Source organism: Cyanistes caeruleus, unplaced genomic scaffold, assembly GCF_971803275.1.
Source record: "Cyanistes caeruleus unplaced genomic scaffold, bCyaCae1.hap1.1 HAP1_SCAFFOLD_259, whole genome shotgun sequence".
Taxonomy (NCBI): domain Eukaryota; kingdom Metazoa; phylum Chordata; class Aves; order Passeriformes; family Paridae; genus Cyanistes; species Cyanistes caeruleus.
In genome coordinates this window covers 1-25014 of record NW_028256037.1, presented here as the reverse complement: position 1 = coordinate 25014, position 25014 = coordinate 1, and the positions used below count along the sequence as shown (strand labels likewise).

General features: G+C 51.5%; 1 protein-coding gene and 2 long non-coding RNA genes across 5 annotated transcripts; 2 read left to right on the top strand and 1 right to left on the bottom strand.

Moving 5' to 3' along the window:
* The first annotated feature begins 344 nt into the window (after window positions 1-344).
* LOC111945446 (uncharacterized) lies at window positions 345-16692 on the top strand. 2 transcript variants are annotated; one of them, XR_015282326.1, is made up of 5 exons: window positions 345-466; window positions 9647-9800; window positions 14728-14806; window positions 14994-15823; window positions 16440-16692. It is a non-coding gene; the product is annotated as an uncharacterized LOC111945446 (long non-coding RNA). The 2 variants fall into 2 exon arrangements; XR_015282327.1 differs by lacking the exon at window positions 345-466 and adding an exon at window positions 8209-8324.
* Window positions 16693-20301: 3609 nt separating this feature from the next.
* LOC147645493 (uncharacterized) lies at window positions 20302-22225 on the bottom strand. Its single transcript, XR_015282328.1, has 2 exons — window positions 21018-22225; window positions 20302-20937 (listed from the first exon to the last, which is right to left on the bottom strand). It is a non-coding gene; the product is annotated as an uncharacterized LOC147645493 (long non-coding RNA).
* Window positions 22226-23220: 995 nt separating this feature from the next.
* On the top strand, window positions 23221-25007 carry LOC147645492 (vitamin K epoxide reductase complex subunit 1-like protein 1). Of its 2 annotated transcripts, none has more exons than XM_086874553.1 (3): window positions 23221-23582; window positions 24301-24410; window positions 24657-25007. In XM_086874553.1, exons 2-3 carry the CDS (start codon window positions 24323-24325, stop codon window positions 24851-24853), a joined length of 285 nt encoding a protein of 94 aa, XP_086730679.1. In that variant the 5' UTR covers window positions 23221-23582; window positions 24301-24322; the 3' UTR covers window positions 24854-25007. The 2 variants fall into 2 exon arrangements, with proteins under 2 accessions (XP_086730679.1, XP_086730680.1); XM_086874554.1 differs by having other exon boundaries at window positions 23221-23760.
* The last annotated feature ends 7 nt before the right edge of the window (window positions 25008-25014 follow it).

The following is a 25014-nucleotide window of genomic DNA, read 5'->3' as shown; positions in this document are numbered from 1 at the left end:
TTATGCTCCCAATTAGAGGTGAGAGAAGTGAGGCTCCAGGGCTTCCCGCTGAGCCGGAGCCACCGAACACCCAGGGCAGGGAAAGGCGGACCGGGAGCTGCAGAGAACTTTGTTTGTGTTGGGAGCTCAATGGCGGCAGGGGCCGGGCCCGTTCCAGGGCTGTTCCTCATCTCCGCCCTTCCCCTCACACAGCCCGGGGGCGGGCCTGAGAGCGCGGGGCGGGACTGTGCCGTGTGCAGAGAGCCCGCCGCTGGCTGCGATTGGCTGCTGCTGCCGTCACTCGTGGTTCTGACGCGCGCTGATTGGGCAGAGCGGGGACAAGCCCGGCCCCGCTGGCGCCCCCAGGGCGGCCGCGGGGCAGGAGAGCCGCCATTGCCGGAGCGTCTGTGCGGGCCCGGGAGCGGCGGCAGCGGCCGGAGCCCGGTGAGGCGGCGGCGGAGCTCGGAGGCGGCCCCAGCCATCGCAGGTGGGAGCCGCGCTCGGTTCTGCGGGGGCTCGGGGCTCGCTGCGGGCCCGGGAGGGGGCGGCAGGGGGCTGTGGCGGGTTATTTGTGCCGTGGCCGGCCCGTGTTGGCCCTGGCGTGAGGGCGCTGCGGGAGCGGCTGCCCGCGGTCTCCTTCCCGCTGGGGCCTCGGCAGGAGCCGGTGCCGGAGCAGCGCTGGCTCGTCCCGGTTCGTGTCGGTAGCCCGGAGGTGGCTGCGCTGTGCCCGGGGCTGGGCGGGAAAATTCCCGGCGCCAGAGGTTTGTGTGGCCAAAGGAGCCCGAGGAGCGGTGTGAGAGTGACTTTATTGCTGCCCAAAGGGAGAGGCCATGGGGCATTTGCCATGTGCTCTCTCCAGTTGCTGGAGGACGCGGCCTCGTTTTTGTCCTGGTTTTCCCGGCCGCGTGTCCCTGTCCCTTTCCCCACTGGCGGAGGTGCTTGGAAGGTTCAGACTTCCCGATCTGCCTCCTGCATGTCCCGGTTAATATGTACCCACCACTTTTGTGTAACATCCGATATTGATGGCTCTGTTAAGTCTTTGTTCTTCTGGAAGTTCAGGAATTTAGCGGGACTTTGTCTGAGGAGCAGTCCTTGTCAATTAGTAACATTTTCTGAAACTGATGCTTTCTCACATTGCTTCCTTCTGTGCAAGTCACGGCCCTATCTGCAAGCAAATTCACTCACAGACTCCGTTTTTTCTTCCTGGATGTTCTTTGATTTTGGGATTGCTCTCAGTGCCCTCATTCGCTGTCCTTTTGTAGCTGTTTGTGGCTCAGGAGGCCTGGCTGCTCCCTGCATCCCCTTGCTCAGCTGCTGAATGAGCTGCACTCAGCAAGGTGTCCTGCATGGTGAAAAGATGAGAGTTGCTGTAGCACATAAAAGGAGAAACTGCATTCGTTTAACTCATGGTCTGCCAGGGAACCACAAAAAAGTTGCCCATTCCCATCCTTTCCATGTTTGGACCGGTACATGAGCTCTATTCTTATATCCTTTGTTATCTGTTTCTCCACTTTTCCTTTGTGATCTATTTGCCAACAGCAGTTTGAGCCATTTAATTTTCCACAAACTCTGCCTCCTTTTCCTTCTAAAAGATAATGTGACTCCATCCCATGGTGAAATGTTGTGTTCCTCATCTGAGTGGATTGGTTGGGAAGAAAGTCAGGAACTGGAGCTGTCTGGTTGGGTATTATTTCAAGGACATCCTGTAATCTAATTATGCCATGGAAATGATAAATAGTTTTTCTGGCTCCTGATATGAATTTGTTACGGTTCCCAGGGACTGGTCCATGGTGTTGCAGGATTTGTTCTGGTGGCTGTTCATCTTTTCCCCATTTTTGAGTGCTCCCTCCAGCCAGAGCTGCATCAATTTTTGGCTTTTCTCTAATTAAATCAGCACATACTTGGATTCCCAACTGATTTCCCTTAACTTGGGGTAGCAAATAAACCCCAGTGCTCTAATTCACCCTGGATAACACAGAAAGTGAGAGCACAAGTTGAGGTGGGGAGTGGGATGACTTCCCCGCCATTTTTTATAGTGAAATTTTCACAGCATTGTCCATTTGCAGTTTTCCTGTTCAGCTTAACCAATTTCTGCTGCAGAGTCACATATCCTCACTATGGGCTATGCCTTTAGTTGTGTAAATTCCATCTGTGCCCCCAGGCAGAGCTTGGGCTGAGGGGCAGAGGAATTCAGGCCAATTCCTCCCCCAGGCAGGAAGACCCTGGTATATTGTCCAGGCTTTGTCCCAGGGGTGTTAATTTGCATTTCTAAAGTTCCTCTCCTGGCTGCCTGGAATGAAGCTTCTCTTCCTGGGGAGCCATGGGATGACTCACATGGAGCCCCCCTTCCACAATCTGTTTGGTTTGGTTTTTTTTAAACAATTTTCTATTAATTGTTTCCATTTTAAAGGGTCTCCTTTCAAGCTCTTCTTTCAAAATGCAGCTTAAAGTGAACATGGAGACACCCATACCATAATTTTGCCATCACTAAGACTCAAGCACAAACATAAAACCAAAATTAGAAAGCAATCAAGTATTTTCTTCTCCTCTGACTAAAAACTGATTCTCACACCACTGGCCCAAACAGGACGGACAATAGAAAAGTAGAATTATTATGAAAAATTCTTCTAATGGTGTAACTTTCACTGGAACTGTGAAAAGCAAAAACTCTCCAAAATATCTTTAGAAAAATAAGGCATTACTTGATTCTGAACAGAATCATTTCAACCACACCATAGTCTGCATGTGCAGAGAAAATCATTCCATGACATGTGAGTTTTACTTGATGTTTCTTAAACTTTATCCAGTCTGAACCCATGGAAATTCATTGGTTTGGTGTTCATTGTTTCCAAGTTGTGGAGTTCTCAGTGTTTGGTTTCCTGTTGCACCCGGATTTCTGTGCCTCTGATGTGAATGAGGTCTGCACTCCTGGATTTCCTGCTCAGCCTTTTCCAGACCAGGTGTCTCCAGCTGTGCCAGGGCAGAGTCTGGGGTAGATGTTGGTTGATGTTTGCTGCTGGGCCTTGATGTTTTGTTGATGGTCGTTGTCTTTGTGGGAATCTTTTGGGCTCTTCCCAGTCTATTGAGGTGTTAAGCTCATCTCTGCTGAGAGGTGGAAAATCTCTTTAAAGAACCCTTTAAAATTCCTTTCCCCAAGGCAAAGGCAAACCAAACCTGACTGGAGAAATCAGATAAAAAATAATTTTACACTTGGTATATTTTCCTAGAATCTAATCCCAGCCAGCCCAGAGTTTGAGTGTAATTGAGATCCAGAGTGGAATTCTCACAGTGCCTTCCCCAGCAGCTGTGGCGAGGGCAGGCACAGAAAGCCCTGAAGCTCCAGCAGTCAGGATTTTCCTGAAGTGGCTGGAGATGCCAAAGGAGGGTGCCCAGGCCGAGGATTTCAGCAGAGGATCTGTGTGCAGGCCCAGGGGCTTCCCCTGCTGGGGAGCCCTGGCTGCTGCTGCCTTGCCTTCAGTGCAGGCTCAGGGGCGGCCTCCCATCCTCCTGCTGCAGCCGGGAAATCCAAATCTCCGGGGCTTCAGAGCCCTTGAGCCGAGGCTGAGGGGTCCCCCCGTGTTCAGCTGTGCTGGGGCTGTTTCTGTGCTCAGGGACACTTGGAATGGGCCGTGTCACTTGGCCACCAGAGCTGCTTCTTTCCACTGCTTCGGCAGGACCTGATGTCCTGGTTGGGTGTGTCGTAGTAGAGATGGACAATGACACCTGTTTCTTCTTCCACCACAGCCAAAGCTTTATTGCACACAGCTTATATTTACATGGTTATCAGAAGGCACCGTGCTTAATTCCAGTTGGTTAGGAACTCAGTTCACTGGTTGGTAATGGTGAGTGTACACATCAATCCAAACTTTTCTCTCTAACAATGTTTTCATACTTTTTCTACTGATTCCCATGGGACAGATCCCTTGTTACTACAGGTGCACTTGTTTTTCTCCCCAGGAATAGTTTGTTATGTTAACAAACTTTTCATTCTCAAGATTTTTTTTTCATGGGAGCTTATCAGGCCAGCTGCTAACTACACTAAGCCCATGTATCAAGTCCTAAACCATGATTTTACAAGTTCTTTCTTTTGCAAGGTTTTACCTTTATGTGACAGGGTGTTGTGGACAGCAAAGTCCAAAGGTGGGTGTGTCTCAAATCTCTCCCAGCCCGGGTCTGGATCTCTCTCAATTCTTCCCAGCCCCCTCTCCAGGCTGTTCAAACAGGAGGCTGGGTTAAACCCTTCCCCTGTCCTCAATTCTAAATCCTCCTGTGCCACTGAACAAGTTTCATACTGCAGTCACCGAGCTCTGCTCATCCATTTAGGGGCTCTGTTGGGGTAAGTGGGAGAAGGTGAGGAGGGGTCCCCAGGGGTCGTGTCCCCCCCCGGGAGCACCTGTGACTCCCCCATGTCCCCCCCATGCCGGGCTCACCCCTTTTTGTCTCTGCCAGAGCTCCTGACCCAGCTCCTGCTGTGCCCTGGGAGGGGCTCTGGGGAGCCCCTCTGGGACCCCCTTGGATCCTGATTCCTGGGCCCTGGGACCCCCCCGCATCTCCTTCCCCAGCTCCGAGACCCCCTGCACCCCCTTCTCCTGCACCAACAGCGCCCTGCACCCCCTTTCCCGGGGATCCTCCCCTGCCAGCCCCTGGATCCCCCGGTTCCGTCAGCCCGGGGACCCCCGGAGCCCCATTCCCGGCCATCCCGGGGCACCGCACCCCCAGGCCTCCCTTTCCAGGGAAAGCCAAGCTGGGCACGGGGCTCTCCAGCCGCTCTGGGATTTCTGATCACCCAAAGGAGAGGAGAGAGCAGCAGAGAGAGAGAGAGAGAAGGAGATTGGGAATCGGGGCTCGGGCTCCCAGCGCCCGCTTCTGCTCCGCCGGGGCTGGGGAGCCGCAGCCGCAGGAAAAATGGGATCCGCGGATCCCGGGGCTTCCCCCGCTTTGGGCCGAAGCCGGCGGGTTCCAGGCAGAGTTTGAGCACAGGGCCCGGGAGTTCAGCCCAGCCCGGCGCGGGGGTCCTGCAGTGCTCGGCCGAGGAGGGTCCCGGGGAATCCCGGGAGGGGATCCAGGGGAATTCCCTGGAATTGCCCCGTCCCCTCCCCCCGCGCTCCCTCGGGCACTTTCGCTTCCGCCTTGCCCGCCCTGCGCCGCCGGGATCTGCCCGGCGACCGGTGACGTCACTGCAGCATCGGGCTGCCACTGGCAGGCAGCAAAGAGCGGCGCCAATGGCGGGGCCGGAGGCGGCTCTGGGGGCGGGGCCGGGGCTGTGGGCGGGGCCACAGCGGAGCAGCAGGATGGCTCCAGCGCTGGGGCCGGGGGCGCTCTCGGGGGGCGGCGAGAGGTGAGGGGGACCCCCGGCACCGGGACTCTTTGATCGCCCATTCCGGAGCGCCGAGGGGCCCCTAAACCCCCATTCCTGGGCACCGCCATCCCACTGAACCCCCATTCCCGGCCGTGCGTCCCACCCTGCACCCCCTTATCCGGCACCAGGAACGCCTGCACCCCTTCCCCGGCCATCCCGCCTCTCGCAGCCTTCAGAGCCCCCTTCTCCTTGACCCATTTACCCCCCGGACCCCTATTCCTGCCTCTCCCAGCAGCCAGCCTCTCCTTTCCTCAGCACTCAGGACACCCGGGACCCCTATTCCCAGCCATCGCGGCTTTCCCTGCCCTGTCCTGGCAATGAGGACACTGGGGACCCTTGGAGCTCCCTTTCCTGGATGCAGGAACGCCCTGAACTCCAGCACTGCCATATCTAGCCAGCCCTAGCCTCTTTTTTCAGTCCTGACATCCCCAAATGCCCTTCCCGGCTCTCCCCGTTCCCCCTTTCCTTCAGCCGTGACCCCCCCGATCCCAAATCTCCAAATGTCCCCCCAGTTCTCCTCTCCCTGCGTTCCCTGCACGCGGCGCTGTCGGAGCCCGGCCCGGGCTTCCCGCAGTCCATGTCCATGGGGTCCCTGGCTGGGATCCCCTTCCAGCGCCGCCGCAGCGAGCGGGGCCGGGCGGAGCTGAGCCGGGATCTTGGGATAGCTAGGGCTGGGATATTGGAATAGGCAGAGCTGGGATACTGGGATAGCCAAGGCTGGGATATTGGGATAGCCAGAGCTGGGATCTTGGGATAGCCAGAGCTGGGATATTGGGATAGCCAGGGCTGGGATATTGGGATAGCCAGAGCCGGCACAAGGAGCGGCACCGGCACGGGGCCAGCGGGGAGCTGCAGATGCTGCAGCAGCGGCACAGCCAGAGCGGGGCTGAGCGGGGGAAGCCGGGGCTGGGGGATCTGTGGGGCTGCGATGGCAACTGTGGCACCGCCATGGGGATCCCTGAGATCCAGGCTGAGGGATTAATGAATTCCCTGGCTCAAGCTGCAGGGAATGTCTCCGGAAATATGTCAGATATGGGCGGGAGGCGCTGGAGTGTAAAGGTGGGGAGGGCAGAATTCCCAGGGAATATGGGAATGGGAATGCGGGATTTGGGAGGGTAAATCCATGGGTGGGAAATCCATAGAAATTCCATGGATGGATCTCAGACATTCCATTCCCGTGAGACCTCCACGGATGGATTCTACTGCTGTCCTATTCCCATGTGAACTCTGTAGATGTATCTCACTGCCATGCCATTCCCATGGAATTCTATGGGCAGATCTTCCCATCCCACTGCTATGGGAGCTCCAATCTGGTTTCCCCCCAGCCCCATCCTGGGGATCGCCCTGTTTTTTGCCATCCCCACCCCATACTAGACTCCTGGGGGTCCCCCTCATCACCCACCCAGCCCCCCCCCAGACTCATCCTGTGTTCCCCCCCATCCCCTCACAACAGGAATTCAAGGGAGTCCCCCCATGTCCCCTCCCCCAGGACTTTGGGGGTCCCACCCAACCTGTCCGTGCACCCCCAGATTTCTTCCACAGCCCCCCTGTGATGGTGGTGGGTGGGGGCCGAGTGCTGGTGCCCCCCTGCCTGCAGCAGATCCAGCGATGAGGGCAGTTCGGGGGGTCCCTCAGCATTTGGGGTCCCTGGGATTTGGGGTGACCCCCTGGCCCCCCAGGATCTGCCTGAACACGCTGACGCTGTGCGCAGTGAGAAGGTCCCCAGCACTGCCACCCGCATTGCCCAGGTACCCCCAAACCTGCCGAGAACCCCCAAAGCCCCCAGGACACCCCAACCTCCCCTGATCCCAAATACATCCCTGGATGCTCCAAAAACTCCCCAAAACCGCAAAACCCCATACAGACATTGAGAAGGTTCATACCTGGCATGGGGTCCCCATCTCCATCACCAGCAGGTACCCCAAAACAGCCTTGGGACCCCCAATTCCACCCACAGGATCTCCCAAATTCCCTCATCGGGACTCCTGTAAACCCCTCTCAGGAATCCCCCAAAAACCACCATGGCCCCAAAAACACCCAGAACTTCCGAAACCCCCCCAGGAACCCCTCACAAAGTTTTATACCCAGCATGGGGACCCCATCACCTTCTTCGGCATCACCCAGGTACCCCAAACCCTTCCAGGACCCCCAACTCCTCCCGGGGCTCGACTGCCGGAACCAACGGGAGTGGTGTTGCCCTTTTAAGAGGAGTTACAGTGGGACCTAACAATAGTGGGGGCCCTTAAAGCGGCCATGGTAGAGAGAATCCCCCAAAATCCACCCTGGGGGACAAAACATCCCCTACAGGGGCTTGGGGTGGGGACACCCCTAAAAATGTCACTTAAAGCCGTCATGATCCCCCTTCAAAAGGGGTTTGTGGGGCTGTGGCCGCACAAACACCCTAAAATGGGGAGGAAAAAACACCCCTGTAGTGGTGGGATCCCCCCAAAAAAACCTGAAAAAGAGAAAAACTCCTCTTCAGAGGGGCCTGAAGACCCTGGAAGGCTCTCGAAGAGGGACAAGATCCCCTCCTCTGCTGGGGCCTCCCCGAGCCGGGAACACTCCCGTTCCTGCACTCGGGGGAGCCCCGAACGACGGCGGCTCCTGGGCTGAGCCCCCCTCAGCCGGGGCTGCGGGGGGAACTGGGGGGGCTGGGACGGGGCTTGGGGGTCCTGGGGTGAACTGGGGGACCCTCAGTGCTCCCACCTCCCCCTGTTCCCCTGTCCCGCCCCGTTCCCATTGTTCCCCCAAACCTCCGCTGTCCCCAGCTCGGTTTGGGGGGGACCCAGCCCTTTCCCATCGTGTCCCGGCCCGGCCCCGCTCACCCGAGGGCTCCGAACCACGCACAGGGACAGGGGAGGGACAGAGGAGGAGGAAGAGGAGGAGCAGGAGGAGGAAGAGCTGGAGGAGGCAGAGGAGGCTCCACCTGCGCTCCCTGCTCTCTGCATCTGCAGCTCCTTTGGGACCCTCGCCCCCCATCCCGCAGGTGCTCGGGGAGGGGGAGCTCGCCCCAAATACCCCGGGGCTCCCTGGGTTTGGGGTTTTTGGGGGGGATGTTTGGGGATGGCAGGGCTCCAGAGCCGAGCCGCAGATGCCCCTCGGGGGCACCCCGGGGGTCCTCGGGAGGTGTTTTTGGGGTGTCCCGGTGGCGGTGGCGGCAGAGCCTTGGTGGGGCCGGGGGGATGTGGATCCCCCCATGGTGAGGGTTGGGCTTCCTGGGCCGGGCCCCCCGAGCTCTGCCGGGGCCGCGGCAGCAGGGTGACCCCGGTTTTGGGGAGCCCCGGGAGAGTCGCGGCTTCCCTGAGCGGGACCTCAGAGAGAGGAGAACCCCAGAGCCGCAAACCGGGGACCCCGAGATGGGGGGGACCCCTGGGATTGCCGGGACCCCGGCGGGGGGTGCTGGGGCTGGAGGGGCGGCATGGCCGGGAAAGGGGTTCGGGGCTCCCGGTGCCGGCAGTGGCTGCTCCCAGCATGAGCCCAGTTGCTTCCCCATGTGACTCCAGTTACCTCGGCACCAGGCTGAGCCAAATTACTCCCAGTCATTCCCTATTAGGGTACACCTTGTCTCCATTTTTCCCAAATGTTATCCCCATTTTCCCACATTTTTATCCGATTTATCCCAAATTTTTCCCATTTTTGTCCTGTTTTTATCCCATTTTTGTTCCATTTTTCTTCATTTTTATCCCATTTTCATATGATTTTTCCCCATTTTTATCCTATTTTTTTATTTTTCCACAGTTTTTTGCCCCATGTTCTCTCCTGTTTTCCCCATTTTCTTCCATTTTTCTCCCACTTCCGCTTCATTTGTACCATTTTTATTCCCATTTTCCCCCCATTTTTCTCTCAGATTCCCTCATTTTTTTTCCCCATTTTTATCCTGGCTTTATCTCATTTTTCCACAATTTTATCCCCATCTTCTTCCATTCCTTTCCTCCATTTTTCCCAATTATTCCTCTATTTCCATCCAATTTTCCCCTATTTTTATCCAGTTTTTTCCCTATTTTTTCCCATTTTGGCTTCAATTTCCCCCATTTTTGCTCCATTTTTTCTCTCCTTTTTCTCTCTTTTCCCCCATTTTTTTCTAGTTTTCCCCAACTTTTCCCCATTTTTTCTCCATTTCCATCCTATTTTTCCCCATTTCCTCCTATCTTCCCCATTTAATTATCCCAAAAATTAATATTTCGGAGGGGGGAAAATTGAAATTTTGAGGGGGTAAACAGAAATTTTGGCGGAAAAAAAGGGTGTTTTGGAGGCAAAACTCCATTAATTTGAATCACAACTTTCCCATGATTTTTCCATGATTTCCAGTTGGAAGGAGGTGTGGCATTCATCTGAACATTCTGGAAGCTGGAAGAGGACCAGGCAATCTACCTTCCCAAAAATCTGGACCAGCTCATCCACAATTCCACCTTTCCCCACTCCCTGGATTCCCAGGTCTGGAAATTCTTCTACAACCTCCCAGGTAGGCAATTCCCAAAATTCCATGGGAAAATGGGATGGGGGGAGTTCATCCTGTTCTTTCCCTGATTTTTCCCATTTTTTCCTATTTTTTTTTTCCCATTTCTTCCTACTTTTTCCCGATTTTTCCAGATTATTTTCCTCTTTATTTTCCTTGCTTTGTCCCTGATTTTCCTCATATTTTCCTGGTATTTTCCCCATTTTTTTCCCCTCTCTTTTTTCCCCATTTTTTCCTTTTTTTTTCCTGATTTTTTTTCCTTTTTCCACATTTTTTCCCCATTTTTTTCCAGTTTCCTGATTTCCCCTATTTTTTCTTACTTTTTCCCTTGTTTTTTCCCCATTTTTTTCCTGTTTTTCCCAGTTTTTTCTCTGTTTTTCCTGATTTTCTCCTAATTTTTCTAGTTTCCCTGATTTTTCCCATTTTTTTCCCTGATTTTATTCTCTTTTTCTTTTCCTGATTTTTCCCTCATTTTTCACAATTTTTTCACATTTTTTCCCCACTTTTTCCTGATTTTTGTTTCTGATTTGTCCCAATTTTTCCCCTTTTCTTCCTAATTTTTCCTGATTTTTGCCTGTTCATTTCCTTAATATTTCCTAGCTTTTTCCCAATTTTTTTCCATTTTACAAGGTTTTGTCCCCACTTTCTTTTCATCATTTTACCCTGATTTTTTTCCTTGATTTTCCACATTTTTTTCCTGGTCTTCTTCCTCTTTTTTTTTCCTGATTTTTCCCTTTTTTTCTTTTCCTGTTTTTTTATCTTTTTTTTTTTTGCATTTTTTTCCTGGTTATTCCCCAATTTTTTCACAATTTTCCCCAGATTTTCCCCTGTATTTCCTTAATTGTTTACTGATTTTTCCTGATTTTTTTCCAGGTTTCTTTCCCCTCTCATTTCTTGATTTTTCCCAATTTTATCTCAATTTTTTTCCTGATTTTCCCCATTTTTTTCTTATTTTTCCTGATTTTTTCCTCTTTCTTATTCTAATTTTTTAAATTTTTTTTTCTGAATTTTTTTCTCAAATTTTTCCTTGATTTTTGCAGTTTTTCACATTTTTTTCAAATTTTTTTTCCTGATTTTTAAAATTTTTTTTTCCCCAGATTTTTTTTATACTTTTCCTGATTTTACTCTGATTTTTCTTTTTTTTTTATGTTTGTTTTTTTTCACGATTTTTTCCCAGTTATTTTCCTGATTTTTTTGCAATGTTTTCTCAAATATTTCAGCTTTTTCCTTGACTTTTCAATTCTTTTCCCGATTTTTTCCTGATTTTTACCAGGGTCTTTTTGGCTTTCTTTTCCTGATATGTTCCCTAATTTTTTCCAATTTTTTCATGCCTTTCCCATTTTCTCCTGATTTTTCTCTCCTCTTTTCCGAAATTTTATCTAGCTTTATCTCAATTTCTTCTCAAATTTCCCTTAATTTTCCCTGATTTTTCCTGGGTTTTTTTCCCAATTTTTTCCCATTTTTTTTAGATTTTATTCCTTTTTCTTTTTCTGATTTTCCCTGATTTTTTCAAGTTCTTTCCCAGTTTTTCTCCTGATTTTCTTGGGGTTTTTTCCCAATTTATCCTGTTTTTTCCCAATTTTTCCTTCTTTTCCTATTTCTTCCTGTTTTTTTCCCCATTTTTCCTGTTTTTTCCAAGATTTTTTCCACTTTCTTTCCTGATATTTTTCCCCAATTCTTTCCCATTTTTTTCTTGAGTTTTCTCTTTGTTTTCCTCAAATTTTTCCTGGTTTTCCCCAATTATTTGTCAAATTTTTCCCTGTTTTTCCCCAAATTTTTCCCAATTTTTTCCTGATTTTTACTCCATTTTTTTTATTTCACCCTGATTTTTTTCTGGGTTTTTTCCCTGATTTTTCCCTTTTATTTTCCTTGAATTTATCCTGGTTTTTTCCCCATTTTTTCCCCAATTTTCCAGTTTCCTTCACACTCCCACTATCATCTCAGTCACTTACAATCTAATCCCAGTCACTCCCAGTATGAGGCCAGTGGCCCCCAGTTGCTCCCTGTCAGTTCCAGTATGACCCCAGTAGCCTCCAGTGTGATCCCTGGGACTCCCTGTCTCTCCCAGTATATCCCAGTCAGCCCCAGCACGCTCCCAGTCATTCCCAGCTCCTCCCAGTTGCTCTCAGCATGATTCCTGTTGTTCCCAGCCACTCCCAGTCAATCCCAGTATGACTCCAGTCACCCTCAGTGGGATCCCAGTCTCAGCCAGCATGGACCCAGCTGCTCCCACTGTGGTCCCAGTATGATCCCAGTTGAGTATGATCCCAGAATAGTTGCAATTCTTCCCAGTTCCTATCAGTATGATCCCAGTTGTCCCTAGAATAGTCCCAGTCCATCTCAGCATGGTCCCACTCACTCCCAGGTGCCTGCACTGTGATTCCAGCTGTTCCCAGTGTGGTCACAGACACTCCCAGTATATCCCAGTTGCCCCAGTAAGGTTTTAGTTACCTCAGAATGATCCCATTCTTGCCCAGTTACTCCCACTATGATCCCAGTTGTGGCCTCAGTCCTGTCAGCATGGTTCCAGTACCTTCCAATTGATCCCAGTTGCTCCCAATGTATCCACATTTTCCTCCCAGCATGGGCCCAGTAGCTCCCAGTAACCCCCAGTCAGGTTCCATTTGCTCCCACTGTAATCCCAGTGGTTCCCAGTGCTATCCCTGTAGGAGCCATAGTCACTCCCAGTATGGTTCCAGTCATTTCCAGGATGATCCCAGTCGCTCCCACTACAATCTCAGTCACTCCCAGTATGAGCTGTTGTACCCAGCCACCCCCTGTATGAGCCTAGTCACTCCCAGATCCTCCCAGTGTGATTTCAGTCATTGCCAGAGTGACTCCCTGACACTCCCAGGATGGGCCCAGTTGCTCCCAGTCACCTCCAGCATGGTTCCAGTCCCAGACAGCACCTTTTAAGTCACTCCAATTATGATCCCAGCTAGTTCCAGTAGGATCCCAGTATGACCCCAGCATGGGCACCGCTGCTCCCAGGATTATCCAGTGTGCTTCCAGTTGCTCCCATTTACCTGCACTGTGGTTTCAGTCTCTCCCAGTCTATCCCAGTTGCTCTCAGTCACTCCTCCGGTGCTTCCAGCCTGATCACAGTTACTCCCAGTCACCCTGAGTGCAGTCCCAGTTGCTGCCAGTATGGTCCCAGTCTTGCCCAGCATGGCCCAGCTGCTCCCACTGTGATCCCAGTAGGATGCCAGTTGCCCTCAGCATGGTTCCAGTCACTCCCTGTTCCTCCCAGTGTGATCCCAGTTGTACCCAGTTGCCCGCAGTGTAGTCCCAGTCCCTCCCCAGATGATCCCAGCCGCTCCCAGCATGGTTCCAGTCATGCCCAGTTGCCCCCAGTGTAGACCCAGTCACTCCCACTTGATCCCTGTTGTTCCCAGCATGGTTCTCATTGTTCCCAGTGTGATTTCAATTTCCCCAGTATGGTCACAGTCACTCCTAGTAGATCCCATGTGCCCTCAGCATGCTTGTGCTCATTCCCAATCATTCCCAGTTGCCCCAGTAAGGTTCCAGTTACCGCAGTACAAACCAGTCCCTGCCAGTGCTGCCACTCCTGGGATCCCCCAGCCCTCTCTGCGTTCACCCCTCCCGTATCTCCCCAGAGGAGCCCCAAGGGCTGGCAGTCCCCAGCCAGGGTTCCCAGCCAGCCCCAGGTTGGATCTGCAGCCCCCAATTTTCCCAGTTTCCCTCTCCTTTTCCCTGGGCCAGGTTCCCCCCACCTCCAGCAGGTGGGAGCACCTGAGAGCCCCGTGCTGCCCATCCCGACCTGTCCCAGCTCCATCCCCACTCCTGCCGTGGGCTGTGAGGGGTTTGGGAATGGGGCACCGAGGGTGTCACTGCTCCTGGGGGAGGAGGAGGAGGGATGGAAGAGAAGGGATGAAGGAGAGCGAAAAGAGATGGAAGTAGGAGAAGGAGGTGTAGTTAGGGAGGAGATGGAGGAGGAATGGAAGACAAGAAGCAGGAGGAAGAGGAGGGACAAAGGAGGATCAGGGAAAGGAGAAGGAACCACCAGATCAAGAATTCCCTGAATTTGCAGCCCCCACCCATGGGGTCATCACCCCCCATCCCACAGGTGGCCGGGGAGGGGTGATAGTAAAAGGTTTTAAAATCTTAGAAAATTCGGAGACTTAGAAAGAAATTAGGTTTGGCAAGCCTGGAAAAAGTAGGCCCTGGGAAATGTTAGGCCTTGTGCTTGCTAAAGATCAGGTGAAACTGCACCTGTGTAATCAGTAGATTATCATGATACAATTGTTAGATGTGATTAGATATAATTATTGTTTAAAGAACATGAGGAACGATGTTAAGGGGCTGGAGGAGATCACGAGAAATCCATGCTTGGGTAAAAACAATGCATACAATAGAACAATGTAAGTTTAATAATTAATATGTAAGTTAAATAACAATAGAGTATAAAACATGTTCAGTTCAAAAGCAAGATGGGTCAGATTTGGGTATGTGTACCCCTGACACCCAGAGCTCTTCAATAAAGCACCTGCATATAATCATTTGTGATTATGTCTGTTCCTGAACGCTAGCAGGGGGAGCTTAGCCCAGATATCCTGAGGGGTCCCTGGGTTGGAATTTTTGGGGGGCGATGTTTGGAGAATGAAGAATTCTAAAGCTGAGCAGAAAATGCCCCTTGGGGAGACATTGGGGAGTCCCAGCATCCCTAAGTGGGGAGATGGAAATGGGGAACTTTGGATTCCTGGCACTCCCAGCAGCCTGGGGAGGATGGGGGGAAACCCTAAACACCAAAGGGGAGAGGCCAGAGATTGGGAACCACTGGGAGGCATTTTCATGGCTGAATATGGGTGTTTGGGTGCTGTTTATGGATGGCTGGTGACCTCTAGAGATGGACTTGGAGAGAAGGAAACCCCTAATTCAATGTGCTCATGAATTGTACTTTTCCCCAAACCAGGATTTCCCATTCTCAAACCTTGGCTGAACGGAGAAGGAGGCTGTGAGGAAGAGGAAGATGCCCCAGGACACCCAGGCAGGTGAGGAGGAAGTCAGTGCCCCTTTCCCCCTCTCTCCTGCTCCATCTCCCAGCCCAGCCTGGCCCCCGGCTGCAGGACAACCCCGCTGCCGACGCCGTCCTGCCGGGGACGGCCCTGGGGGGATCTCCTTCCCCTTCCCTCTGGCACGGAGGCAAATCCCATCCTCTCCTTGTCCTTCCTCCCCCAGACAAGGAGCTGAGGATGGAGACCAGGGAGGACAAATCCCCACAGCAGCACCTCGTGGAAGAGGCTGTTTTGAGCAGCTCCACAGCACAGGAATCCAATGGGGAGGAAAAGCCTGGGAGATCCCACAGGAGGAGGGGCTCCAAACCCAGCCCAGGGTGCTCTGAGGAGGAAAGACTCACCCTGTGAAGGCGGCCGGAGATCCAGCCGGGGCTCTGAGCTGGTGGTCCATGAGCAGCTTCAGGATGGGGAGAAGCGCTACAAGTGCTTGGAGTGTGGGAAGAGCTTCAGCCAGAGCAACAGCCTGATCCGCCACCAGATGATCCACACTGGGGAATGGCCCTACGAGTGTGGGGAATGTGGGAAGGGCTTCAGCTGCAACTCCAAACTCATCATTCACCAGCGCATTCACACTGGGGAGAGGCCCTATGAGTGTGGGGAATGTGGGAAGAACTTCAGCCAGAGCTCCAACCTGATCTGCCACCAGAGGACCCACACTGGGGAACAGCCCTATATGTGTGGGAAATGTGGGAAGACCTTCTGCTGGATGCCAAATTTGGTTGTCCACCAGATGATCCACACTGGGGAGAGGCCCTATTAGTGTCCTGAGTGTGGGAAGATGTTTTGGAGCACCTCTTACCTCCTTCAGCACCAGCCGATTCACATGGATGAGAGGCCCTTCCGCTGCCCCAACTGCAGGAAGGGCTTCAAGCGAAAGTCTGAAGTCACTATTCACCAGCGCATCCACACTGGGGAGAGGCCCTATGAGTGTCCCCAGTGTGGGAAGAGCTTCTCCAGGTGCTCTCACTTGACCAAACACCAACAGAGGCACTGGTAAGGGAAGCCCTGCGAGTGCCCCAAGTGCAGGAAGAGCTCTGTGCGCTGCTCCAACTCCATCCCCCATCAGAGGACCCATGTTGGGCAGAGCCCTGATGACCCATGTACCCAGTGATCTGCGTTTTGAAGACGCTGGGTTGGTGGTCATTTTGATTTGGCCCTAATATTCTTTTGATTCATCTTCATGCCTTTAAAACAGACAAAATTGGAATAAAAGTCTACAAATTCATCAAATCATCTAAAACCTCACATTCACTGGTGATTCAAGGGAATCTGGGATTCAGGGAGGTACATGTGAGGGCTTTGGGGGTTATTAGGTGTAGTTGTCTCCATTTCTTGGTACTCAAGGAGATGAGAGAGTTCGATCTGTCACCTCAAAACTACTCAGTGTCACTGAAAACTGCTCGGTTCCCACCCCAAAATTCCTGGATTCCACAGCCCCGCAGGGTGTGTTGCCTTAAGTTTTAGCTTTCATATTTTTCATATTCCGTGCTGCCTTGGTTTGTAGTTTTGAACTTCATATTAAGTGTTAGTGAGCTGTCTTCACAGAGTAGGTAGACAAAACAATTCCTTTTCTAGCTTGATACCAAGGATAGTTTCAATTATGTTTCAGACTCAAAAGCATAAACAAGGGTGGACTGAAGAGAGAAAACAAGAAGGATGGGACTTCATCATCTGAAGCTGTAATTGGACAGTGAACCCAAATATCCAGATGGACCTAAACTTCTAAAAATGTGAGACGTCATGATGAGTTGTCCATTTTTGTGACCATTTTTGGTCCATCTTGGGTGTAGCCCTGGCCAGGATCTTGTACTGCCCAAGGTCTGTCTTTAAAGGCCTTTTAATAAACTTTATTCTTAACTCTGTCCAGCCTCTGTTCTAGGTCAGCCTTCTGAAGGCATCAGGTGGAATGGGGTTGGAAGGGGATTGGGTGAAGTGGGATGCAAATCATGAGGGGTGAGATGGGCATTGGGGGGGGCAGGATGGATGGTATGGAGTTTGGGAGGTGTGAAATGGGGGAAATGGAGCTTGGGAAGGGGGTCTTGATATCCAGAAGGAATGGGATGGGTTGGGGTTGGGATTGGGAAGGTGGGGTGGGGTCTGCAAATGAGACAAGCAATGTTTGGGGATGGTGAAGGGAGGGGGGAGCCCATTACTGAGTGAGGTTTTTATATATTCCATGTTCCTGAGGAGATTTTGGGGTATCTTACATTTCTGAGGCAGATTTGGGGCACTTCCCAACTTTTGGGGTGTTCCTGAGAGCAGCTCCATGGAGCCCCATTGCCAGGGCTGGTTGCCATGGGCACAATCTCAGAGCTGGAGCCAGAGTGCGTTGCCTCGGCGCTGGGGAGCAGAGAAATGATGAATGGCCCCAGACATCACCAGGGCGTGTTTGGGGGCAGAGCAAGTTCTGCCTGTATGGGGTGGTCACTGCCCCAGCCCAGCCACTGCAGCCTCTGCTCCAGCCCCAAAGTGGCTGCCAAGCCCCTGGCAGCCCGAAAACCCCAGCTGGGAGAGGGAGCAGAGCAGGTGAGGCTGTGACGCGGGTGTGACACTGACATGTGCCATTGCCCCGGAGCTCACAGCAGCTGAGATGGCACTGGATCCAAGGCTGACTGTGGATCTCTGTCCCTCTCTCTCTTCTCCTGACTTCCTTTTCTCCAAATCAGGATAACTTGAAGTTAAGATAACACCAACCCAATATTCTCAACATGGACAGATGCAAACAATATTCTTGGTAGGAAGGGACCCACAAGGATCATCAAGTCCAAGTTCAATCACTGTGTGAATGGCCCACACAGTGACTGAACCCACAACCTCGGTGACACTCGCACCATGCTCTGACCAACTGAGCTAAGAGGTCAAAATGACACAAAATTCTACTGGCAAAATTCCCAGACAATCAAGGAACTTTGGCAAAGGGTTTAATACAACATCCAGTTCAGCATCAAACTTTTATGAAAGCATAAACTTATTTAATTAAGCCCACTTAACCCAGAAACCTTTAATCCTTAAGATGTTAAGTTACTCAAAAATGTTCCAGGTCAGTAAGATTAGAAGGAGAAGAAATAGAGAAAACAGAAAGACAGAAGGTCTAAAGCAAGACACACCAATTGCTCGGGTTCCAGTGTCGCTAACAGAGGGACCCCAGGGGAATACAGGATCCATACCGTGGGCTGACCTCAGGCTCCATCTTTTCAGCCCTTGGGCCTTCATGGGCCTGACCCTTGCATGGGACTTCCAGTTGCTTGGCCAATCAGAGTCTGGGTAGGCACCAGGTATGTGATTGATTGGCAGCTTGGCCAATCAGAGCTGGGTTAACACAGCATCTGCTCTGTGATTGACAGCCCTAACAGGGCTGGGGTCGGGGCTCTTTCCCACCACACACCAAGGCCTGACCCACCCCTGACCCCACACGGGCATTCTGAGCATCCCAAGTGTCCTGTTAAGGACTTTTGGGTTAGGTTCTTTTTCCCTTTGAACTGAAGATTGACAAGAGGGAGGCAATTTTCTCTTATTCAGTCTCAGTTGTTTTTTCTTATCAGCATTACAAGGTACAAGGAGCTAGGTTCACTATGATAGAAAACGGGTAAAACGGCTAACAAAGATTCTTTGCAAGGTCTTTTATATGTCCATTTACCCAATTAACACATGCCAACTACATTATTTTTCTTAGTGACCCAATGATCCAACACCTGTGTGCTGCACTGCGGCGTTCTCTATCCAATCACTTACTACCACCACCCAAAAACCTCTAGGAGAAGAACATGAAGAAGAAAGAAGAAAGACAAGAGACAACACCCTAAATCTTCCGTCTTGTCTTTTGCTCTCTAAACTACTTTTTCACCCAGTGATTTAAGAAACTTTCTAATCTACACACTTGCACTTTTTCTATCTAACTTTAACATTTGTTCTTATGTATCACCATGAAAACATGCTCATGAATTTCATGCTGTATGAAATTCAGTGTTTCTTTGGATCTTAGAACTAAGTATTAGAAACAAGGGCACACACTCTGTATCTCAGATTCCAACACCCAAGGTGTCCCAGGACATCAAACTCATCCTCATCCAGCCTCTGACAACGACCATGGTGACACTACAGAACCTCATGGGACCATGGGTCAGTTGTGACAATGCGGGTCCAAGGATACCATGGTGACACTACAGAACCTCATGGAACTGTGGGGCCATTGTGACACTGTGGGGTCCCACAAAACCAAGGGAACATGGAACAGCTCTGTCTGGCTGGGCCTCTTGGGGACCACATGACAGGTCCAGCTGACCTTGGCATGTCGAGGGCTGCTTCTCACCTGCCCCTGAAGCACTTGGGCTTTGGGCCTTCCTTCCTATGGGAGAGAACTGTCCTCCTCCAGGGGCCAATGGCCAGAATTGGGATTCCTCCTCCAAATTTCCTTATATGCAAAGATTGTTGCCAGATGAAATCTGCCAGGAGAGACAGATCTGACTGCCTTGGCTACCCAGGGGCCACTTCTCATCTGCCTTTGAAACACTGACACCATATGCTTTTCTTTCTTCTGGGAAAAAAACATCCATCTTGACTAGCTGCCCATGGCCAAAATTGGGAATCTGCCTCGAGAGTTCCCTATAGCCATGGATAGCTCCCAGACAAAAGCTGTCAGGACTAACAAGTCTGGTTGGCCTTAGCTTCCTGAGGGCTGGCACTCATGTGCCTTTGAAACACTGTGGCTCTGTGCTTTCCTTCCTAATAAAAATAATTCTTCTTCCTGTCCAGACATCCACGGCCAAAATTGAGATTCCACCTCCAAAATGCCCTATGTCCAAGGATAGCTCCCAAACAAAAGGTGCCAGAAGAGACAGGTCTGGCTGGTCATCTTCCCAAACACTTGGAATTTGTGCTTCTCTTTCCTATGGAAAAAACCCATCCATCTTTACCAGGTACTCATGGCCATAATTTGGATTCCACATCCATACATGCAAGGATTAGTCCAAGCTGAGACCTCCAAGACAGACGGATCTGGCTGCCCTTGGCCTCTTGGGGCTGCCTCTCTCCTGGTTTCCAAACACTGGGGCTTGGTGCTTCCCTTCCAATGGAAAAGAACCATCTTTCTTCTCATGGTGTCTGTGGTCAAAACTGAGATTCCTCCTCCCAAATTTCATATATCCAAGGATTCATCCATGACAAAAGCTGCCAGGACAAACAATTCTGGCTGGCTGGGCCTCCCAGGAGCCACCTGTCTCCTGCCTTTGAAACACTTGGGCTCTCTGCTTTCCTTCCTATGGAAAAGAACCATGCTTCTCCTCTGGGTGTCCATGTCTGAAATTGGGAGTCCACCTCTAAAATTCTGTATATCCAAGGGATGCTCTGTAGTGGTTTAAATTCACTAATTTGGGTTTCCTGGCCAGTGCATCAAGTAACTAAAATCACCAGAGTACCTATTCATTTCTTGCTGTGAGATACAGGTTAGGAAAAGGGCAAAACAGACTTAAAACTTAAAAGGAATAAAGAAACTTTATTAACAGGACTACAAGAATAAGAAACCAGAATAAAACCTCCAGAAACCTTTTGTCCCCCACCCAACCTTTTTCCTTTCCCAACTGACAACATAGAGACAAAACCTGGGATGTTAAAGCAGTACCAACTATACAATAATCTTTTCATCAGCTTTTGTAGGGAGAGGAGTTTTCTCCTGTCATTCCATGGAGAGTTCTCCACAAGAAAACCATTTTCTCATGGCTTCTCATTTCTATAGCTGGTAGCCGCCTGAGCACAAATTCTGCCATCTCCCATTTTCACACCACTCAGAGGTGTGTTCATGGGCCATGAACTGAAGGAGTATTATTTTAAGGATGAGTTATTCAAAGGCAAAAGTTCGCTCCATCTGTCTCTGTGATCATCTCTGGGAACAGAGATTTTTTTCTTGTTTCCCTGGAGCAAAGGGTCTTCATCAGCTCTCATCTCTCTCCCTGCTCAAGCATCTTTATGGGATCACAGCTACTCCACCATCTGCTTAGTTCCATCAATGGATGCCTTTGCTCAGATCTCCAGCTTGAATAGTTCATTCCCCAATACCCTTTCATGAATTAAAGGAGTTATTTTTTAGAACATTATTGTCCATCTCCACGGCCCTACCAAAAGAATATTTCAGATTATTAGAGCATCTTCTCATTCTCCTTCCATCTGGGGCTTGACTCCTTCTTTTACTGACCTTGATGTTTCATCTTGTCTCTCTACGTGTCGACTGCTCTTGTCCGCCTCTCTCTGGAGAGAAGATTAAAGTCTACAGGTCTCATCTGTGTAGTGAAAGGGTTAAATCTGGCCCAAGCCACAGCAGGCAGTCATGGTGTTGGATTTCAGCCCAGAAGCCGCTGGAAGGGAGCGGAGGATTTTCAGCCTGGAGCCATTTGTGCGGGCTGGGGGAAGGAGGAGAGGTGTCGGTGAGGGGGGCAGGGGTTCTCCTGGGAAGGGCTTCAGCCACCCCACTGGAACAGGGCCCAGAGGGTTTTCCCGGGAGGGTCCACAGCAGATCCCGGCCCTGCCTGGGGCTGGGGGTGCCCCGCAGTCTCCATCCCACGCCCGGGAGCCGCTGGAGTCCAGCCCAGCCCTCCCCCGCAGGTTGCACAGATCACAGGGGAGCGGGCCAGCCTCCCCAGAGTTCTGCTACCTTTAGAGGCCAGAGACAGAGACAAGAAGTTCTCGGGCTTGAGTTTTTGAAAGGTGGTAGTCACAAAGATGATCTTACTTTTCAGTGGTGCAAAATGCTGTCAGTTCTCAGAACTGGACAGCAATTGGCCTGATCTTAAGCAGAGAAGAAACTCCCAGCAACCTCTCTCAGACAAATCACTTCCATGGGCGTTCTCTACCTTTTTTCCCTAAAATGCCGAACTACCACAACTGCAAATAATTGCAAAACCAAAAAAGACCCAGGAACGAGAAACTAAGTCAATGATAACTAAAGTGTGTAAAGACAATTATTAAAAAAATAAAAGAAGAGGGATTGAGAGTAATGATAGATTTGTCTTTACAAACAAGCTGTGGGACTTCTGCCAAATAAAAATAGCACTGAGAGATAAAAGAAAGAATGGGAAAGATTCCAGTGATTGATGAATGGAAAAAAAAGATATTTGCTTTTACAAACAAACTGTAGTTTTGCTGATAAATGAAATTAGATATTGAAAGAAACAATGGGGAAATACCATAAATTCCTAAGAATTAAAAATTAAAGAGGGAGGGTTATACATTAGAGGGGAATCTTAGGTATCAGGCACTCCGGGAAGTCTGGACCTCTCAGGTACCTCAGCCAATGGGGAGAGAGGGACATATGCCCAGGAAATTAGGATAAAAAGGAATCTGCCAGCTCGAAGCTTTCCTCCTCCTCCTCCTCGTTCCAGGGGACCCCCCCATTCATCATTGGTCTCAGGCTTGGGGGGGGGGGGGGTTCTGGGGGGATTTGGGAGCCTTGGGGGGGATCTGGGGGTCGGTGACAGAGAAGGAGTGGAGGGGGAGCGAGGGGGGCAGGGAGGGTGGACATGGCCAGGCTGGGGGGGGAAAGGGAGGATTTGGGGGGGGAAAAGTAGAAAAAGGGAAGCAAATGGGGGGGGAAAGGAGAATTTGGGGAGAAAAAGGGGGGAAAATAGTAGAAAAAGGGAGTTAAAAGGGGGGGAAAAGGGGGATTTGAGGAGGAAAAGGGGAAAAATAAGGGAGACTGGGGGGGGAAAAAAGTGGAAATGGGGGAGGAAAAAGATGAATTGGAGGGGGAAAAGGAGATTTGAGGGGGGGAAAGTAGGAAAAGGGAAAAAAGGGGGATTTAGGAGGGAAAGGTGGAAATTGGGATTTTGGGGAGAAAAGTGGGGGAAATAGGGGAAAATGGAGATTTTGGGGGAAAAGAGGAAAAAGGAGGGGAAAGTTTAGAAAATTGGGATTTTGGGGTGGGGAAGAGGGAGAATTTGGGAAAATTGGTATTTGGGGGGGAAAAGGGATAATTGGGGGGGAAGGGGGGAAAAAAGGGGGGTAAATTTAACTTACAAGGGGAAAACTGGGATGGAAGGACCCCAGTCTAATCTCAGTGCTCCCAGTTTGATCCCTGAGGGACTCCCACTGCCTTTATTTGGACCTCTGGTAAGATCCTGGTGCTTTTCTTTGGATCCCTGAGGGAATCCTGCTCCACATTTCCCAACATTTCGAAACCCCCCCGCCATTTCCCCTCACGGCTGCCACCATCTTGCCCCATGATGTCACTGTGACACATCCTCTCTAATTCCCTCCCGCCACCTAATTCGTCTCCGCCAACGTTGTGACCCCCGTGATCTTCCTGGGCCTCACTCACTGACCCCTGGCCTTGCCCTGGTGGCTCCGGGATGCTCCGAAGCGGCGGGGCCAAGCCCGAGCCCTCACTCAGCTCCTCACTGCCATCGTGGCCCTGCTCCCACCATTTTTTACCGCGTGCTTCCTCCCTCCCTCCCTCCTTCTCCTCTCTGCCACCGCGCATGCGCGGAGTGCGCAAAACTACGCCTCCCATCAACCCCCTTGCTAAAAACCAGAAATGAGGCAGGGCGTTATGGATGCTAACCAATCAGCTCAAAGGGGGCATGGGAGTGGCAGCGGCACCACCCAATCGGAGCAGAGTGATGGCGGCAGCAGTGCTGTGTGTGGTGGGTGTGGCACTGTCCCTGTACACGCTGCACGTGGAGGACGAGGCCATGCGGGACCCGATGTGCTGAGCTGCCTGCAACCTGGTGCCCTCCGTGTCCTGCACCCGCGTGTTCTCCTCCCGGTAAAAAAAAACCCACACCCGGAATATCCCAGGAATAACGGGAAAAGAAGACTGGGAACAGGGAATGGGCGGGGCTTGGGTGCGGTGGTGGCCAATGGGGAGAAGGGGAGGGGCAGGCCGCCAGGGGGTGCTGTCGGCAGGGGGACATGGCAGGAAAAGGCGCGGCCTTCACATAAAGGTGGGAAGGGGCAAGGCTCGAATTAGAGGCAGGCTTTATTCTAATTATATCCATTTATGACATAAAGAGGGGTAGTTTATGCCCATATTTGGGTATGTAGGTGTAGCTTGTGTTGTGAAGGCGTGGCTTGTGTGTGGTTGTACCTATATATGAATGTGGGGGCATGGCTCCTGGGTGTGACCACAAACAGTCATGAGGGCGTGGCTGTGTTGTGCCCACATTTAGTTAAAAAGGCCACAAAGGTGTGGTTTAATATAGCTATGACCATATATGGACATGGAGGTGTGGCTTAACATAGCTATATGTTAAATACATACATAAATATAAACATATATATACAGACATAAAGATGTGGGATTGGGTGTGGCTTAGCTAAGGGAGCATGGCTTAGGACACCAAAGCACCAATGGGAGCTGGGGGGCGTGGCTTAGAGCCAAGGAAAGCCACCTGCACACCTGTCCACACCATATATGGGCACATGGATGTGTCTACCTGCTGATGGGCATGTCCCAGCATTGCCACGTCCCTTTTTTTCTGCAGGTGGGGACGTGGCCTGGGGCTGATGGAGCCAGTGCTGGGCAAGGAGAGCACCCTGAACGTGCCCAATGGGGCCATCGGGCTCCTCTTCTACCTGCTGCAGGGGCTGCTGAGTAATGGGAGGGAGTGGAAGGGGATTGGGAGGGACTGGGATGGACTGTGAGGGGATTGGGATGGACTGCAAGGGGAGTGGGAGGGACTGGGAGGGGACTGGGAGGGACTGGGATGGACTGGGGACACTGGGAGGGACTGACAGAGACACTGGGAATGAGGTGGGCACAAACTGAGGACACCAGGGAGCCCTTGGGGTCACTTTGGGGTCACTGTGCCCCTCCCGGTGACCCCTGCCCTTCCCCCAGGTGTATCCCAGAGCCAGGCGGCCTCGGTGACGCTGCTGGGGACCTCGGTGGCCTTGGTGGCGGCATCACTCTGGCTCGTGGGGGTGCTGCTCTTCGGCCTCCGGGACCAGTGCCTCATCTGCCTCAGCACCTACGGCCTCAACCTGGTGCTGCTGCGGATCAACCTGCACCGCCGGTGCCGCCCCAAGAGCGACTGAGAGCCCCAAAACGGGGGAAAGCGACCTGGGACTGGGGGAAAGCGACACAGAATTGGGGAAAAGCAACGCCGAATTGGGGGAAAGTGACCTAAAATCGGGGGAAAGTGGCCCAAAAATTGGAGAAAAGTGACCTAAAATAGGAGGAAGTGGCCTAAAATTGA

Excerpts from the sequence above, each read along its gene's own strand:
- LOC147645492 (XM_086874553.1), top strand. The coding sequence starts at position 24,323 with ATGGAGCCAGTGCTGGGCAAGGAGAGCACCCTGAACGTGCCCAATGGG. Across the intron at positions 24,411-24,656 it reads CCTGCTGCAGGGGCTGCTGA|GTGTATCCCAGAGCCAGGCG; the intron begins GTAATGGGAGGG and ends CCCTTCCCCCAG.